Below are 18829 nucleotides of genomic sequence, written 5' to 3'. Positions count from 1 at the left end.
GAAAATCTTAAGTTCAGGCCTTGCTTTGGTTGTTCTTGAGAGAGAGAGAGAGAGAGAGAGAGAGAGAGAGAGAGAGAGAGAGAGCGATGACTGTCAGAATATCAACACAGCATCCAGGGAACAGTTTCTTTTAGCCATAAGACGCTGTTCAGGTGTGTTTGTGTGCGGTAGCAATAGCAAATAGACCTTGTCTGACTTGGGTAATGCCATTTTAACAGAGCGCACCTTTTATTTGTCTAGTTGAGCCGCGCGCTCAGTATTGTTGCATATGTCATAGAATAAAGAGTACTTGTTTTTTCGGCTTCATTTACCACTAGAGAGTATAGAACACAGTAGTGGTAAACCAGCTGTACTAATTTTGCCGTGCAGCTAATCTGAGTTGAGAATCAGTAAATGCAATCTTTTTGCTTATCTCCCGTGGAGAAGTCTGTAACGTGTACATTAAAAAGGTTTGAGGACGGTAGAAAATGTGGTTAGTTTTGATATCTCCTTGAATTCCTGCTGTTGAGTTGTAATTGCCACCTCTGTTTACGTAATATGGAAACTTTCTGTTTTATGCCTGCTTTCCCAGACAGTTCCCTCATTCTTGTGGTATTACTGGGCTTTGATTTGTCTTTTGTGCTTGTATTTATTATTGTTGTGATTACTGTTGTTAATATTATTTTCTGTGTTAATCTCTGTGTTGTTAGATTTGTCATTTATTTTTCTGTGTTGCTCTGGCCTCTCTTATTGGCTGGTTTTGCCATTATTCTCTTCTCAAATCAGTTACATTGGAGATGAGCAGGACCTGCTAAACTGTGACTTTCTGTGGTCAGATCTCTCAACAGAGCCACCAAAGGTAAAAAAAACACTCACACAATGACTCAGTTGTCCAGCTTTCTGCTGATGTCTACAAATTTTCACCTTTACACATGCAGAGATGTCTATGTTTGTAAAAAAACGAAAAACAAAACAAAACAACAACAACAAAAAAAAATATATATATATATATATATATATATATATATATATATATATATATATATATATATACAGTGTGTGTGTATATATATGTGTGTGTGTGTACACATGGTGAAAAAAAATCCTTGTCTGAGTTATTGACCATGTATTTTATAACTGTTAATGAATCAACTGTTATTTGGTCATCTGACATTCATTTAGAAAAACATCAGAGCAGACCATCAGCAATTATTTTTTAAACTAACAAGGTATAAATTAAGAAGCTTGTGTAGCTCACTGTTAGATATTTAATGCAGTATTATCATTCCATTCTGGTGTGGATCACTTTGTGATGTTCATACGTTCAGATTAGTGTATCCCTCCATTTTCTCTAATAAGCCTCCATAAAGAACAAGATGGAGGAATGCGAAGAGAACAAGCAGCAAAATGAGGAATCTAGTGACAGTGTTAAAGCCGTCTCTGCTGTGCCTACAAAGACCTGGGGCTTCCGACGGACCACCATAGCCAGGCGAGAGTTCATGGAGGAGATAGGTAACCTCAACATCAAAGACATTACGCCTCGCCGTCAGACCAGGGGCAGGGGGAGGGGGCAAGGGAGAGGTCAAGCCAGCCAAGCCCCTGTCACCAGTCCCTCTGACACAAGACGACTGAGAGGGCGTAGGAGTGCCCGAGCACATTTAGAGGCAACAACTCTATCCCAAACACCTCCCGACGAAGAGACAACCTCCGAGACAAGTTTAGACAGAGATATTGTTGATGTCAAAGGAACCCTAGAAAAAATGGAGTTGACAGCTAGTCCCCAGCAGCCTGTCACAGAGGAAGCACCGAAGGTCAGTGCTGATGCTGTCGGCAAGGATGACGTGTCTGACAGAGCTGAGGATAGCGATGATCTGACACTGAAGGAAGTCATACAGAAAGTCAAGAACAGACACAAGCACGAAGAATCCAGGAGTCAGACCAGTCCTGAACTTCAGCTGGATCCTAACTTGGATGAAGTGAGTAAAGATACTCAGGAGGTTAAAGAAAATGCAGGTGATTCAAAAGGAAAGGAGACTGTGTGCATGGATGGGTTCTCTGAAACTTTCGAACAACAAGACGAGAACCTGTCATCTCAGTTGACCCGGGTGGTAAATCAGGGTTCAGCATCCGTCAAGAGAGCCCCAAAACAGGCAAAATGTAGGAAAAAGTCTGCGCAAACAAAGCAAAATACTGAGGAAGATATGAAGAAATGCAAGGTTGATGAAGAGTCACTTGTAACAGAAGGGACTTCTGTTGATAGCAGTAGTGAAGCATGTGACCCAAATGCTTTGTACTGCATCTGTCGACAGAAACACAACAAAAGGTATGTTTAGCCATTCTGCTACTTTGTTTATGTTTGGGGCTTTTTAAATAAAAGAAATAAAAATCAGAACAGATTGGTGGTGAAATACCATTCCTTGTACATACATGAATCAAAGAGTCATTTCTCTATTTGGGAATCCCCTAAAACTCATGTTGCTAGTACTGTACATTGGGTTTTATAGGAAATTCATTAAAAAGAGGAAGCTTTTATGAAACTGTTGAAGTTGATGGTGTGTCTTTTACTTTCTATGAACCCAGTACCACTTACTTTTCTCTGTCAAAACTGTCTGCTGAATGCCCTCCCCCAGGTTCATGATCTGTTGTGACCGCTGTCACGAGTGGTTCCATGGCGACTGCGTCGGCATTACGGAGGCTCGAGGTCGCCTCCTAGAGGAGAACGGAGAGGACTACATCTGTCCCAAATGCTCCCCTAGTCAGAGTCCAGTTCAGGACCTAATAGAACCGGTTTTATTAAAGTTTGCCTTAAAGCCGCTGTCTGACAGGCTGGCGTCAGCCTCTTCTGAAGAGGACAAACCTTGTGAGAATCAGGGCATCAAAGGGAAGATTAGGAAAGCCAGCGGTCTTGGCAACAAGAAGAAAATCAAGATATTTCACTCGGTAAAACTGTTTGTCGTTTTTTGTCTTCAGAGACATCATTTCTTCAAATTAGAGAGAGAAGCAGCCAGCAATAAATTTTTACACTAAATCAGATACGTTTGTAGTCAATATTGATTTTGTACATGTGTCAGTTGTTAGTTTTTAGGTGATTCCTAAGGTATGGACTTTGATTTAAAGTGAAATTGATCTCAGAGTGAACTCTTTGGTAGTAATTTAATTCCATACGTGAGATTAACAGCTACAAATGCAATGTAATATCATTGGTTTGACAGAGAATTTTAAAGTAAGTGCTGTCAACTAATTTGAACAACAGCGTATTTTCTCAGGGGTTTGAATTGATCATTATTTTTCTTACATTTTGATTAGAATCAAGGTGTGCTGCGAAATATTTAGGACACTTTCTCACTTTTCCACTTATTATTATTTCCTCCAGCATTTCTCCTTGCCTGGTTATGATGTGGTGAGCTGAATGTGTTTTATCCCAGGTGAAGGAAGAGGAGGATGGGTCACCACTGCCTCTGTGCATTGGTCTGGGCTGCGGTAAGAATGCCCTGCCAGATTCTGTCTACTGTGGCCATGAGTGCATCCTCCAGCATGCTGCAGTGGCCATGCAGTCTCTGTCTGAGCCCAAAGCCAAGCCAGATATACAGGCTAAAGTAACCACCAACCCTGCCCCCCAGGTAAAAGCTGATGACTTGTCTTTTTTCCTTCAGCCTACAGAACACAATTCTGCAAAATGATTTTATTAACTGCCAACCCTCTCCCCTTTTCGACTGTCTCACTGTGATGCCCCATCGTGTATGTGTAGACCTGAATCTCTCTTCATTAGTTTATGTCTTTGTCTCCAGGGTTGGAGGAAATCACTTCCGGGGACTCTCTCCCAGAGGAAGTTGACAGAACCACCTATTGACAAAGGTGAGGAGCTAGAAGAGGATGCTGTTGCCGAGAAACAGGAGACAGATGCTGCTCCTGTGTCCAGTGAGTCGGAGCACAAGGCAACAGCGGCTCCGCAAATGGCAGCTATTACATCATCAGTGTTTTACAAATCGTGTATGTATCTACCAGGGATCCTCATACATTCTCACATACATTCTATAGTTCACCAACACTTTCCAGAGTTTTTCCGATACAACCAAATTTTTTGAAACTTGATTCTCCAAATCAAGGCTACTATGTCTGTAGAAAGTTCAGGGATGAATTAGTTTGCAGAAAAATTTGCCTCGGTAGAGTCTAAAGAACATCTAGTTTTACACGTCACCAAAACAGCACTTAAACCGACTAGAGGAGAAAACCTACTCCTCTAAATGGGCTTCCATCACAGTTCTGTGGTTGGCTACAGGGGATCAAGAGGTAAGTACGCAAATATCTAAAATGTTGAAATAATATGCCTACGTGATTATTTTGATTTTAAGGATGGTTATAAATGTTTTGTTGTGTTAAATAAAGGGGGTACAGTTCTAGAAAGGACAGACATTCCCTAAACCCTAAAGGACTGACATACTGCATTTCTATTGGGATACAAGTTGTGGCAGCAGTTTCTCACAATCATGACTCACATTCAGAAATGCTCTCCTGCTTAAGTCAAAACACCCACTGGCCTCTGGTTAAAGTCACCAATTCTGCTACACAGAATCATCAAAAGGAGGTTTGGTCAGCGCAAAGTCTATTGAGTTAGTAAATCAACAGGTAAAAGTGAGTATATAAATGCGTTTCCTGAAACAATTGCATCAAAATATTAGCTGCAACAATTTAGAATTATTTTGAATACACACACACACACACACACACACAGCGAGGTTCTGGCGTCATTTGACTTCAATGGACGTCCTGTCTTACAGAAGCAGGTGAAACTACAAACAAACAAAAACATCCTCACTTTCTTCTTTCACTCATTAGTTAGACCAACTTTTATGCCTTGATACAAAGCTATAATATCAGGGGAGGCTGTTACTTGGTCATGATGTTTCTGAGATCCAGGTGATAAACCCATGAGCCTGGAGTCAGTGAACAGTAGAGCCTCACATCCCCACCCTACAGGAGGAGAATCACTGCTCAACAGATTTTTTCCTTTCATTTATCAAACTGCACAACTACACAGCCTGGTCATTCAAAACGGCACATGTAATGAGAGACACTGGACAGTGCTCAACGGAGGATGTGGTTTAATGGAATAACCTAAGAATTGAGAGGACAGTAAGGAAATAATCTGTTAATGACATTCCACTGCTCCCAAGGCCTTGGGAGTCCATTACTGTCTGGTGTCCATGTGACAGATGGAAATTCTCAAGGCTGAGTGAGCCTGTAAACTCTTTAATCCAGACCATGCAGAGCAGGTAAAAAAAAAATGAATAAATAAATAAAAAAGAAGTAAAATGTCTTAGTAAAATATAGAAGTAAAATATATCTTGAATGTTAGGAAGTACTCAGTTTATGTCAGTGAGTGGTAAGGATTTTAGACATCTCACAGTGAACAGACTTCTCACAGATCAGGATCCTTGCAAGTACCTAGTCAGACAGAAAAAATGTACAGTCTATCCACCTTATTTATTTCATTAAAATTTCAGTTTAGAGTGTTAGCATTGTTCTGACTATGAATTTACATTGATCACAAAACCAATTTTTATATATACTTAACTGTGTGTGAAAATGCATTGAGCAATTTGTAATTGATTTTAAGACTTCAGACCAGTCCCATGCTGAAAGATTTTAACAGTTAAAGAGAATGAAGTGTCTCTAATGTTGCACAGACTGACTATGTAGTACTAGCTCTTCGTGGTTTATAAGTCAGTGTTAGCACAGTCTAAGATTTACCAGTTCATTGGTGCAATCAAAGTGCCTCCAACTATATATCTTTTTATCAGCGAAGTGAAAGTCTGTTTCATGTAAAAAGTGGCCGAAATGTTTCGTAACTTCTCCATGTTAGGAACTGGTAAAGTATGGTTATAGGTTGACAGACAGCTTCTTGGTGGTTTAGCAGGCCTCAACTACACTGTTTCAAAGCTCTCCCTGACTTTAGAGCCTCAGCAGTGTCTTACCTGGAAATCCATATCAGAAGCGTTGTAATCACATTTTAGGCTTCATTTCAAAAACACCTCATTTTCTTAACATCTTCCCTTGAAGTGAGTCTGTATCGTTGTGTTATCATCTGGAAGGTGAAATGCGATTACTTTGATGATCTAAATATGTAAAGGCATTTTGCAGTCTGGACAGCAGTGGTGACAGAGGCTTGGAGGTTTACACCCAGCAGTAGGACAGTTGTGAGTTTGATTCCTTGGGGTCACATGAGAAAGTTGACTATGCCTGGTGAAATGTCCTCTCTCACAGCTGTCTTCTACATATGCACTCCTTTTAAAAGAAACCATATGACAAGATCCACCACAGAAAAAAAAAAACCAACAATCCGTCCAATAGCTGTTTTTGATAACAGCATCAGCTAAATGGCTGAAAATGGATACACACGCAGATGGACATCAGCTGGAATGAATAAGGCTAACACTGCCCTGGTGGACTGAAGCAGTTGTCCACTTGCTTGTGGATATCCGTGTACTGTGCTCAAATTTTGTGTCCACGTGGACAAGGGGAATGCAGAAAACAACTTTAAGCGTGGAATTTGTTGTGCGTTGCTGGACCGACTGACTGTGCTGTGGTAGTCTGAAGTGTCCACAAAACTTGTTCAGAATTCTCTGGTGCATCACCTAAGCCCTCATCTATTTTGAACATGTGCAAGATGACACACCTGAATTTTGTCCTAAATGAAATCCCAGTATGTTTTATGCATATCATCACCAGTGACACCATGTACACCTGTACACATCTTCCCTGCAGGCATACATGACTTTTCAGCCTGTAACTTGTAAACCACTCAGTTTCATAAAACAAGGAGAATTTTTCAACAAACAGTTACACCCAAACACTCTCCTGGACATTTTCAGATATGCACAACCCAAAAAGCCTGAAGAACAGTCACATTCTAAATGAGGGCATTCTTCCAGACTATTACTTGGCTGCCTTGTCAAGTTCTGTCACGCCAGGCATCCAAATAGTGCTCATTGCTTCTTGTCATAGAAAACAATTATTTATGTAATGTGAAATACATTAAGTTTTAAGAATTTTCAACCTGAAGAGCTCATTAATTCTAGTTTTGGTTGTCTCAGAGTTTATCAAAACATTAGGGAGCCATAAAACATTTTATGCAAGAGAAAAAAAAATAGACTGAGAATCAACAGCCCGTCATTTCTGTTGATTTTCGTTTCCCAGAACATGGAATCGATATGTTAGTTGCTACATTCTCAGCACTCCCTCAATAACTTTTTGTGCAATAAACATTTCAAAACATCTAATTTACAGTCAAACCGAATAAATTTCACCTGTACACACATTCCTGAATGGAGGTTGCATCTCTGCAGTATCAGGCACACATAAAAGCTGCGGAATGCCTCTGTAGGAAGGCAAATGAAAGAGAGATACTTGAGTAACCAGGAGAGAGACAGACTATTGACTGCAGACCAATCAGAAAATCACTGAGATGTGAACTGATAGCTCCCGGGGAAAGATTACAGTTGTACGCTTCATCGCTCACCAGCTCACATGACTTGTTCATTGTTTTCAAAGTTATCAGACTTTCTCTGCAAAAACACAGTCTGCATTCTACCAAAATGATTTCCTCTTTTGCAGATTGTTGAAGATGCATACAGTCAAATTTGAAATCTGCCTTTATGACAGTCTCTCTGTCTTTATATGTCTTTTCCCAGTCACTGTCTCTTAGAGATTCCAACTTGTTTGCAGGAGCATTAAAGCCAAATGTAGGGGTTTTTGTTTTTTAAAACACCAGTTTATAAGTTGTCTCAGAGTGAACAGGACAAAAGTTTAACACAGATCTGAGAAAACTTAGACCATTTGTAATATGCTTTTTCACTCCTCACTTTTCTTATCTGAGTAGAGACTATGGATTTTGCTAAAATTAGAAGCAGCTGAATACCGTGAAATTGAAAAGTAATGTGTAACTATCCTCTAGTGGCTATAAATGGAATTTCACCCGTGTATTTTTCTCTGTACAAAGGCCTGCACTTGACAGCTGATGTTTTTTAGATCAACCTGAGGCTGTCATTATGTTGTATTTCACTCCATTTCTACATACTCTGGTTCTGAATTCACTCTGGAGTGATAGTGAAAAAATGTATACTTGAATGTAACATTGAAATATCCAGGTATGACAGCCTATGGTTAGATGAGTTTCTACTCGATTTTCAAGTCATATGGAAATCTGTACAATGTTGAGTATTGTAGTTAGCAGATCTCTAACAGTGCCGCACACTTACATGACCTCATTCCAAGTAACATAAAAGCGTACAACAGTTCACAAGCTCTGGTTTGAAGCTTGGGACTTTTCCTTGATGATTTCATTATTCAACTTCAGTGCACACATCTTGAACAGCTCTGCTATAGAGTCTTCACTGACTGTTTCCTGTTTGTGCAACACAGCTCGGATCACTTGGCTTTGCTGAAGTGATTAGTGCCTTTCATAATTTTCAACAATGGAATGGAGAAATGATTGTTTTGCAGTCTAGTACAGTTGTATTTTGTATTTTAGCCCCAAAAGTGAGGTTGAAGGTGAAGGAGTAATAATAGGAAATTATGTACCTATCTTTTTTTCTTTTTTTTTTACTCACATTTTCACACATTAACAGAAACTCTCAGAACTGAATGTCCACTTTAAAGAAGCAAACTGGAGGATTTAGGATAAAACACATTTGATCCTCAGTGATGTTAAACTGTTCAGAGGTTTCTGGACAGCATGAAGAAGAATGATGACAATGAATATCTTAAAGTTGTTCATCAGAACATAAAAAATGTCAGCTTGATAATCATTTTAATGGCTCCATATTTTTGTGATGCTAAAATAACTCTGAATGAGATTAAGCAGTAAAAAGAAAATACAGTAATGACCATTTCGTTCTGCGGAGATGCTGGCATTTCATGTAATTATAAAAGGGCTGTTAAACTGTTTCATAAGCAGAGTGCATTGGACCAGTAAAACAGCGCTACAGAGAGAAGATTTGGCAGGGTGAATCATGTCAGGCAAAACAGAGATCTAGCCTTACCTCATCCACAGAGAAAAGTGTTTTGCTAAATAAGCCTATATACATCCATGTAAAAATAACGCTCACTCACTGAAGCAGCATTCCTGTTTTAATTAGTGACTGCAGTGTGCCTCAATTTGTGCAGCTAATCAATTATATCAAGAGATATAATGATTTCTCAAAAGAAATTGTTTAAAAAACCCCACAAAGTATCAAGTTTAAAGGTCGCGCTTAGAAACATAATTTATATTTACTAAGATAGAACTAAAAACTGACATAAATCAAGCTTTTCTATTGATCTGCTTGTGGTACCACTCTGAAGTTTTTGTAAGCAGGTGCTGTGAATATAACATCAGTGAATCAGAGATGCAAATGTTATGAATGTTATGACTGAAACCTGAATTCAGATAACCGATCCCTAACTTGCTTGATTCACACATGCAGCAGAATTTTAACTCAGACAAGTTAATCAGCCCAGACCTCTGAAAGCACATGTTTAGAATTTCATGTTTATGCTTTCTATGAAGAAAAATTCTTTGAATCCCCATATTATTTGTCATTGGACATTTTAAATGTAATTTAAAATCTAATATAACAGCACTGTGCTCTGTTTTGAAACAAATAAATGTTCTATTTTAAGTGCAAAGGAGAAGATGGACTTCAAGTGTACAAATCATCATTAAATGAAACCTTTAATAATGGAATAAAACATATAAAATAACCTTTGATTGGGAATGTGCATAGTCTTACCAGATCACAAGCTTGTTGAAGGCAAACAAGGCAAACTGTGATGCTTATGTAGTCCTTTCTGACACTTTTATTTTCTAGTAGCTGTGAAAGAGAGAGAAAAGGTGGAATCTAGTACAGATCCAAACACTCTTCACAGCCAGTGTCTACCACAGTCAACCACACCATCAGATGGATCAACGGATGACAAGATTCGTCCAGCTCCATCTGTCAAGAAACTCATTTCTAATCCTGCTGCTGGCAGAGCCAAAAAAACTATGCCAGGGTCACCTCGCCTTTCTGCAGCACGGCAGCAATTGATGGGTTCTGTACAAGTCAGCAAAAGTACCAAAAAGGATTCACCACGATCAGATGCCCCAGCACACCTTTCCCACACAATTTCTTCCTCGGCCACTGAGGTCAGAAACCTTCCAGTGTCCCCTGCCCCACTTCCACCAACAGGATCCCTCGAAACCCACCCAAACATCCAGATCAGACAGAACATCCGACGTTCCCTCACTGAAATTTTGCTCGAAAGGTGAGAGTAGCAAAACAGTGACAATGATTTGAAGTGTGTTCAGAAAAGAAAACTGAAGTTAAGCAACTGCAAGATCATTTGAGTTTCTGATGATAATTAACAGTGTGGTTGGATATAGATTAGTGCTTAGAAATGCATTTTTTAACATTCAGAGAGTTCAGGTTACTCACTATATTTCTTCCTATCAGGGTGTCCAACTGTGAAAATCTGGAAATGCCTGAGAGTGAAATTGGAAAGCTGGCACAGAACATTGAGAAGGAAATATTCAATATGTATTTTACTACTGACCAAAAATACAAGAATAAGTACAGGTCCCTTATGTTCAACCTCAAAGACCACAAGAATAAGGTAGGTTTTTCCAGTGAAGATTCGTTATTCTCATTTCACAATGAGAAAGATATGATCTACCCTTCCAGAACATCCTGTTAATTCAGTCTCATACACAGTGTAAGAAACAATGAGGAGACTGTGTTTTACAGCACCGTAATCTTATGTATGATACTAAATGTGATGCAAGAGACATTTATGTCATAATCTGCAAATGTTTGCCTCCAAATTTGTGTACCTTATATCATATTACAGACATATCAATGATTGATTTCAATGCAGATGCTTTTAGCTAAAACAATCTACAAAAAGTCCACATAGTTGAGAGGTAACAACAAAAGTGCAAATTCCTCCAGATGTAACATCCTAATTACATGTCAGTACAGTAATCTGTGCCCAGGGACTTTACATCTCTTATGCCAAGGAGGTGTGAGCAAAGTTATTGGTCACCTGATATAATTAATGTTGTCTTCAGGGCCTGCTGTCCCAGGTTATCAAAGGAGAGATCTCTCCATTTAAACTTAGCAGACTGAGTCAGCAGGAACTGCAATCCAGAGAGCTTTGGGATACTTCTCATTCTACAGAGGTAGCTTCTTGAGCACATCTTCATTGACCTACCACTTGAAACCACAATGATCAAGAGTTTCAATCTCACTTTTTTCATCTTTGTCATATTGTGCATTTTAGGCACCTACTTCTAACTCTCAGCCAAAACCTGCTTTGAGAGAGGAACACTCTCAATCTGTGGACACGAAGGAATCTTCTCTAGTATCTGAGCGAGAACTAAGTAAATCTGATTGCCCCCCAAGAGCATCTGACACATCTTCCACATCAGTAAGTCATTCCTGGAAAGGAAACATGTTTATGTGTCCATGAAGTGTGCAGTAAGCCTCTATAGTTCTTTACTAGTGGTATGTTTTCCCCTCAGGTATTCTCAGGTGCTACTTATTATTGATTCATCTTTCCTTACTTAGGAAGCAAAAGTGCCAACAAACAAGGCAGCACAGCTCAAGAAGTCTAGCTCTTCTGTTCTTGACCTTCTCAGCAGCATGCTTAAAGACACAACATCAGAGCATCGAACACATCTGTTTGACCTTAAATGTAGGATATGCACAGGTAAAGAACAAAAAACCTACATAACTTGATGCTGTGTGACCAGATGATATCTAGCATGTTTATACGGATTGAAGACTTCTAGGTTTGTTTTCAACGTATTGCATTGAGTGTCTGTTGTATTCAAAAGAGAATTACCAGCTGTCAAAAAATCTTCTTTTTCTCTATTAGCTTAAAATCGAACTGCATGTAGTCATTGTTACTATGCACTTCTGATTTTTGAATATGTTCTTTAGGTCAGATATCTGCTGATGAGGAGCCTCCACCTAAGAAATCAAAAAAGGCAGAGCAAAAAGAGAGCGAGGAGGCAGCTACACCTCAGATAGTCCACACTGTGGAAGAGAACCCAGAGCCAGCTCCATCAGAATCGGTTTCACCCCTCATCATTGAATCTCCTGCTTCCCCAGTTGCAGAGCATTCCAGTGCTGAGATTGCATCCCCGGAATTCGCACCAGTGGTGATCCCTGGTGTGTCCACCATGTCTGTTACAGGACGGGATCCTCGCACTATGGCTTACCGCCCTGCTCCATCCTCTAAAGTAATCCCAGCTGCTTCTTCAACTCAAACCCAAATGCCCCCTGTAAAAGAAACCATTTCTGAGGCCAAGCCTATGCAGCCCTTGCACCCACCCCTGCCCCCTCCCCCTACAATTCCCAAATCAATTCTTATGAAACCGTCCTCTTCCTCAGTCTCAAGGTTCACCTCTTCATCGGGATCTTCTTCCAGGTGGGAGCTCACTTGCAGCAACTAGGTTTCATATCTGTTAGTGTAAAGTAATTTTTTATGTACTTTGTTGTACATACATTCATATTTATGCCAGGAAGAGGGAAAATCATTTGTATGTATTTGTCTTTTTGATAACATACAAACATTTGTATTCAGCTGAATAGTAAACATGAGTGAAAGCCCACACCCTTTCCCTTTCCCATTTCTCCTGAAATGTGATAGACAATTTTTTTTTAGGTCGTTGACCTCACATGTCCCTGCTGACAGAGAAACCAGTCAGTTCTTGTCTAAGCAGGACACAGTATGGAAAGGCTTCCTCAACATGCAAACCGTAGCCAAGTTTGTCACAAAGGGCTATCTGATATCTGGGTCTGCTGACTATCTAAAGGAGGTGAGACCCACATTTTTAAATCAAATTAGTAGCACAGCCACAGTACAAAGGTGGTTTTTGAAATTTTGATTTGATTTGTGATTTAGTATACATGTAGATTTTTTTTAAACTGAAATTTCAGAAATTCATTTAGAAAAAAACAAAAATAAAAAACAACTATTTCATATCTGGATTTAGCAGAAATATATTAGTAACTAGTATTCTAACCTGATATGTTGTATAAGAACTCTGATCAAGTGATTAAAGGTGGTGGGAATTTATCCCTCTGTTTAAGGAGTATGAGTTGTCTAGCTAAGTGGGGCATGACAGCATGAAACTATGGAGCTGCAGATGTCTAAAGAAGTGTGGATTAGGGACATTAAAATTTGTTCTGAGTTGCTCAAAAGATATAAAATTACCATCAATGCATAGGTCCTCTAAAGTTTATTTGCATTCTCAACCCAAATTTTTGGAGCATCTTCAGTGCTTGAGGGGGTAAACCTGTTATTTTTCACTATAGGAGCATGCATTTAGAAGCCACAAAGTAAAAAGACTTGTCAGAACTTGTCAGTGTTAGTGATGCATGCAGTAAAACAGGGCTGCAAGATACATTCTCTAACAACAGCTTTAGGGCTACTGTGGTCATTTGAGAAATTAATCTAATACAGCACAGTCTCAATGTTAGAATCCCAATAAGAGTTCTGAAAACTGGGTGGGCATAATCCACCATTAAGACCTAGATCTTTATGTTTAAGGCCTACATCTTTATGTATCTGAGGATTTCTTTTACTTCAGACAAAGAGAGATATCAATTCATCTATATGTGGAAAAAAGGATTTGGTCAAAAAGATAAGGAGGCATCGGAGCCTTCTGTTAAGCATTTTAACAGGAATTTTGGTTTGGTAAAGGTTTATACAATCTCATTTTTCAACTATCTTTACGTAGGACTTACCAGATACCATTCACATTGGGGGTAGAATCATGCCTCAAATGGTGTGGGATTATGTAGACAGATTAAAGACGTCTCCAACAAAGGTAAATCTCCTTCCATACACTCCATTAAACACCATGTGCAGCATTTGTAGTTGTTTTAACAGCATAATGCTAAGTAATATCTAATTTAACTAGTCTGCAGACAGAGTAAACAATGTCCTCTTGTTTCTCTCCAGGAACTCTGTATGATTCGCTTCCATCCTGCAACAGAGGAAGAGGAAGTGGCATATGTCTCCTTATTCTCTTACTTCAATAGTCGCAGAAGATTTGGTGTAGTCTCCAACATTTGTAGTCACATTAAGGATCTCTACCTTATCCCTCTGAGTGCTAAAGAATCCATTCCATCAATACTCTTGCCATTTGAAGGTCCAGGTAAATATGTAATATGGAAAGGATTAAAATGTTGTTGAGGCCATTGTTCAATTTATGGAAATGGTTTTGTAATAACATTTGACATTTTATCCACTCTTGTCCTTCCCTCAGGTTTGGAGCAAAATCGTCCCAATCTTCTCATTGGCCTTGTTATCTGCCAAAAAACAAAGCGTCCTGGAGCCTTGTCACAAGAAGTAGAGGAGAAGAGACCCAAAATTGAGATTCTTCAGGATCCAAAGATTGCTAGTCTTCCCACTCCACCCGAGGTCCCGAAACCAGATATAAGACTCTATGGTTCCCAGTCGATGGAACTGGAGATCCCATCAAGCACAACACCACCTGGATCTCCCCCTCATACTGGATCACCAGACTCTGACAACTCACTCTCCAGTCCGTCTACTCTTACAGGGTTTATGTCTGTAATTAAAGCCCCCAATTCTGTCAGACTTGACCATGGCAAAATAAGTCATCCCTCTTCATCCTCTGAGGCTGAGTCCCCATCTACTTCCACTCCTCTTCAGACTATCCTTACCACACTGTTTGGAAGAAAGAATCAGGACCCTGAGGCTACAGTAAATGTCTCTAAACCAAGTTCCTCCACAGACAGTGAGCCTGTTGCATCCTCCACCACACATAATGACCCAATTGTTCAACAGTACCAACATACTTTAAATGAACCAATGATGGAGACATTAGAATTAGACTATGATAGGCCATATGACCCAGAGGAGGAATATAATCCAGCCCTGCGGTACGGCACTCTCACTCCTGTGAGACCCCCTGAAGATTTTGAGGGTAAAACCTTATCAGCAGTGGAACAGATTGCTGATAGTGATGACAATAGACCTTACGACCCAGAGGAGGAGTACAGTTCTGCAGGTCCAGCCAAAGCCTCAGAGATTAATACTGCACCTTTGGAATCTGCCGTGAATGATGACATAGCTTATGATCCAGAGGATGAGAGCATATTTGAGGAAATGAAAAATAACCTAGCTGGAAATACAAAATCTTCTAACAGTGACTATGGAATCAGCTCAACAGCGACGTTATCTGAACAACAAAAGATGCTGGAGGAATTGAATAAACAGATTGAGGAACAGAAACGCCAGTTAGAACAACAAGAGGAGGCCTTACGCCTACAAAAAGCAGCAGTAGGCATGTCCATGGCACACTTCTCAGTTTCAGATGCCCTGATGTCTCCACCCCGTACACCGTCACTTGATAACTATCAGGCATTCCAGTTTGGAAGAGAAGCGGAGGAGAAGGCAATTAAAACCACAGATTCTTCAATCATTGATCAGAGCAGGGATCCCAGGCAGAGCAGGGACGCTAAGAAGGCTATTCTCTCTATTTCTCAAAATTTTGTGACTGAATCTTGTGAGAGAGAAAAGTCAGACCAGACAGAAAAAAGCTCTCAGAGCGGTTCACACAACTCCTCAGTCCAAGTGGCATTTCAGTTTGAGAGTGAAATCCAGTCTGCCAAATCGAAAACGATTATGGACACTAAGGAAGTAGATCATTCAGTAACATCAGCTGAAAAGAAAGGAGATCAAATGAACGTGAATAATAGAGATTTCACTAATAAAGAAAGAACAATGTCAAGGAATTTGGAAGCCGATCGACAACTAAGTCAGCCTGAAAAGCCTTGTGACCTTAAGGTGACAAGCCATACTCAAAATCCCAATTCAGTTATGGACAGCAATGATCAAAATCCTAACTCCCATCAGCCTCCAGAACAGGATAGAAAAAAGACACGCAGGCATAATTCCCTACCGGATACTCAAGTATCATCTTCAAGATCCAAGAGAAGGTTACGGCATGATCGTGGTTCTCAGCGTGATGACAGATCTCTGCAACGGTCATCACAAATTCGTTCCAGAAATTCATCAAAACGTGATGCAGAAAAATACAGACGTCGATCCTCACCAAGATGTCCCTCAAAACACAGAGGTAATTTTTCACCAGATGAGAAGTGCCACTCACACAGACGGGAGAAACAATCACCAAAACCACATTCAGTGAACAAGGGTCGATACAGAGACCAGTCATCTCCCTCAAGGGATAGACGGCCACGAAGGTCAGTGCATAGAGCAAATGTTTCACAGAATGAGACTGAACAATTTCATCGGGAAGAACAATCACTGTCAAGGCCGCCACAAAAAGAGGGGGGTGACTTCTCATATTCTGAAAATGACCAGTTCCACAATAGAGACAGGAGAGTGTATAGGCCTACCTCTGTCCAGAGGGATAATGCCTCTCAGGGAGAGCCTGAGCAGTTTCACCATCGGAAGCAGCCACCTCTTGGGCCTCCTAGAATATGGAGGAGTGATCTCAGTCAGGGTGGTGACGACAAATCTGAGTGCAGGTACCACCCACCACATGGATCTCCTCAAATGCAGAAGGGTAACTTCTCAAGTAGCAGATTGGATGAGTTCCCCAATAGAAACCAGCTGTCATCTGGAGGACAACCCTTCATGAGGAGAGATAATACCACAAATGAAGAGGGTAACCTGTTTCAACACAGAGAGGAACCACAATTAACGCCATCCCAAATTCAGAGGAAAGAGTTCTCACACCCTAAAACTAGCCGATTCTGTTATACTGATCACCATTCATCTGAGCCATCCCCAAAGCAACAAGATAGTTTTTCACATGCTGAAGATCAGCAGTTCCATTACCAGGACCATCCACCCCTAAGACCTCCCCAAAGAGGCAACTTTTCAAATCCTGTAAGAAAAGAGTTCCATTCGAGTGATCAGTCACCAGCCGAGCCACCCTTTGCGCACGGCAAACAGTCACTTCAAAAGCCACATAAAATACCAAAACACGATGTCACACACCTTGAGCCTGAGCAATTCCACAGCAGGGACAGGTCATTTTCAGGACCTCGTTCAGTGCAGAGAGGTCATTTCTCACACCATCTAGATGATACTTTTAATCATAGGGACCAACTACAGTTAAGACCTTCACAAAGCCAAAAGGTTGACTTATCTCATCCTGAAATGGATGAGTTCTGTGACAGAGACAGGTCAATACCTGGACAACCTGTAATGGAGAGGGATCATTTCTCACAGGAGGAAGAGAATACACGCCAACATTTCCACCCATTTGTAGAGCAGTTTGGACTCAGAGATCCACAGCCTGCCTGCAATTCTCAGTGGGGGGGCCCAGAACATAGTCCTAGGGGTTGTTTTAGAGGCCCTAACCCTGTTCCGAGAGGATTTAACCTTGGTTTGAGAGGACCTAACCCAGATCTGAGAGGACCTAATCCTGGTCCAAGATTTCCTACCCCTAGTTTAAGAGGACCTGACCTCAATACTAGTGGTCCTAACCGTTGTCCACGTGGACCTAATCCTGTGTTACGAAGTAGTCATGCTCTTTTTCAACCCAGAGGTCAGAGGCCACCCCACCCTGAGATGTCTCAGGATTCAGGGCCATCTCAAAACATAGGGCCAAGATGGCCATGCCCAGGACAGTTTGAAGGACACAGTTACCCTCCTGATAATTGCTTTGAGAGACAAAATGACTCACCACAGCTAAGGTATGATGGCCCACCTCCAAGATTTAATGAGTCTGGGCCAAGGGGGCCTCCTCATGGACGATTTGAGAATAGATTTCCTTCACCACCACATTTTGATGGGCCGAGAGGATTCACTTCTCAGCAATGTAAAAAACCAGGATCTCATCCGCCCAAACAGAGAGGCGCAAACAATCATGTGTTTTTTGATACAGACAGCTGCTCCAGTCAGGAGGGGGAGATAAGACCTCTAAGAGAGCCAAGCCCTCCACATTTGTTGAGACAAAATCAACCCTGCCAACAAGACAGCTCTGAGGAGCATAGACACCCAGTGGAAAGAGACTTGCAAGGACCACATCAGTTTGAAGAATATAAAGGACAAAATATGCAAAGGGGGCAGAGAGGACCTCATTTTGGCAAGCATGACAAGTTTGAGCATGGTAGAGGCTTTGTGAGAGGTGGGGGAAGGGGAGCTTTTGGCTTCAGAGGTCAGCAGGCGCCATCTCCTCATTTTCATGGTCAGAGGATGCCATCACCACAGCATAGAGGGTCATTTGAAGATCAGAATAATCCTCATTCATCTGGCTTTCATAACCAGCTTGGGCCTCCTCAGCACAACAGGCCAAGGGGTCCCTCTCCAGGGCAGTTCCAGAATAAACGGGGACAACTGAGGCCCAGTTTTGATGGTCCAAATATTCGTCCATTGCGCCACTCTGGGCCTTTGCTTCCTACTCCCACCCAAGGGCCTATTCAGATGTTGAGCCCTCTGGGACAAGGTCTGGATGCCCACCAAGAATGCAGTTGGCCACAGGAAAAGTTGCCCAGCACAAGATGGGGGAGTGACAGCAGAGAAAATCTCAAAGCATTAAAGTCTGGGGAAAGACTGAAAAATGCTGGAAGTGAAGATCCAAGCAGTCCAGTCCAAGGGAGATAAAAAGAACTGTTTGGGGACGATGGCAGCAGAGAGGAGATACGTGATCATGGAAACCCCAGTCCAAAGAGGCCTAGGAGGACAGAGCTTAGAGGCAGAGGAAAGGACATAAGAAGACATAGAGGAAGACATGGAGGGGGGGGGGGGGTGAAAGAGGGAGGGAAGATTGGGAAGATGATGGAGATTTCAAACAAAAAGAAACAAACAGAGAAAGACC

At 41.0% G+C, this 18829-nt stretch overlaps 1 protein-coding gene across 1 annotated transcript; it reads left to right on the top strand.

Moving 5' to 3' along the window:
- Positions 1-804: 804 nt before the first annotated feature.
- On the top strand, positions 805-18615 carry LOC115806947 (death-inducer obliterator 1). The gene is made up of 18 exons (XM_030767803.1): positions 805-838; positions 1339-1992; positions 2119-2302; positions 2610-2979; positions 3405-3599; positions 3768-4062; positions 9828-10263; positions 10452-10611; positions 11066-11176; positions 11278-11424; positions 11565-11706; positions 11940-12429; positions 12667-12820; positions 13745-13834; positions 13969-14164; positions 14276-15675; positions 16408-16529; positions 17556-18615. The coding sequence occupies exons 2-18, from the start codon at positions 1356-1358 to the stop codon at positions 18613-18615; spliced, it is 6189 nt and encodes a 2062-aa protein (XP_030623663.1). The 5' UTR covers positions 805-838; positions 1339-1355.
- The last annotated feature ends 214 nt before the right edge of the window (positions 18616-18829 follow it).

This window comes from Chanos chanos, chromosome 3 (genome assembly GCF_902362185.1).
Source record: "Chanos chanos chromosome 3, fChaCha1.1, whole genome shotgun sequence".
NCBI classification, from domain to species: Eukaryota; Metazoa; Chordata; class Actinopteri; order Gonorynchiformes; family Chanidae; genus Chanos; species Chanos chanos.
Note: the sequence above shows the minus strand (reverse complement) of the source record. Positions and strands in the feature narration are given on the sequence as shown.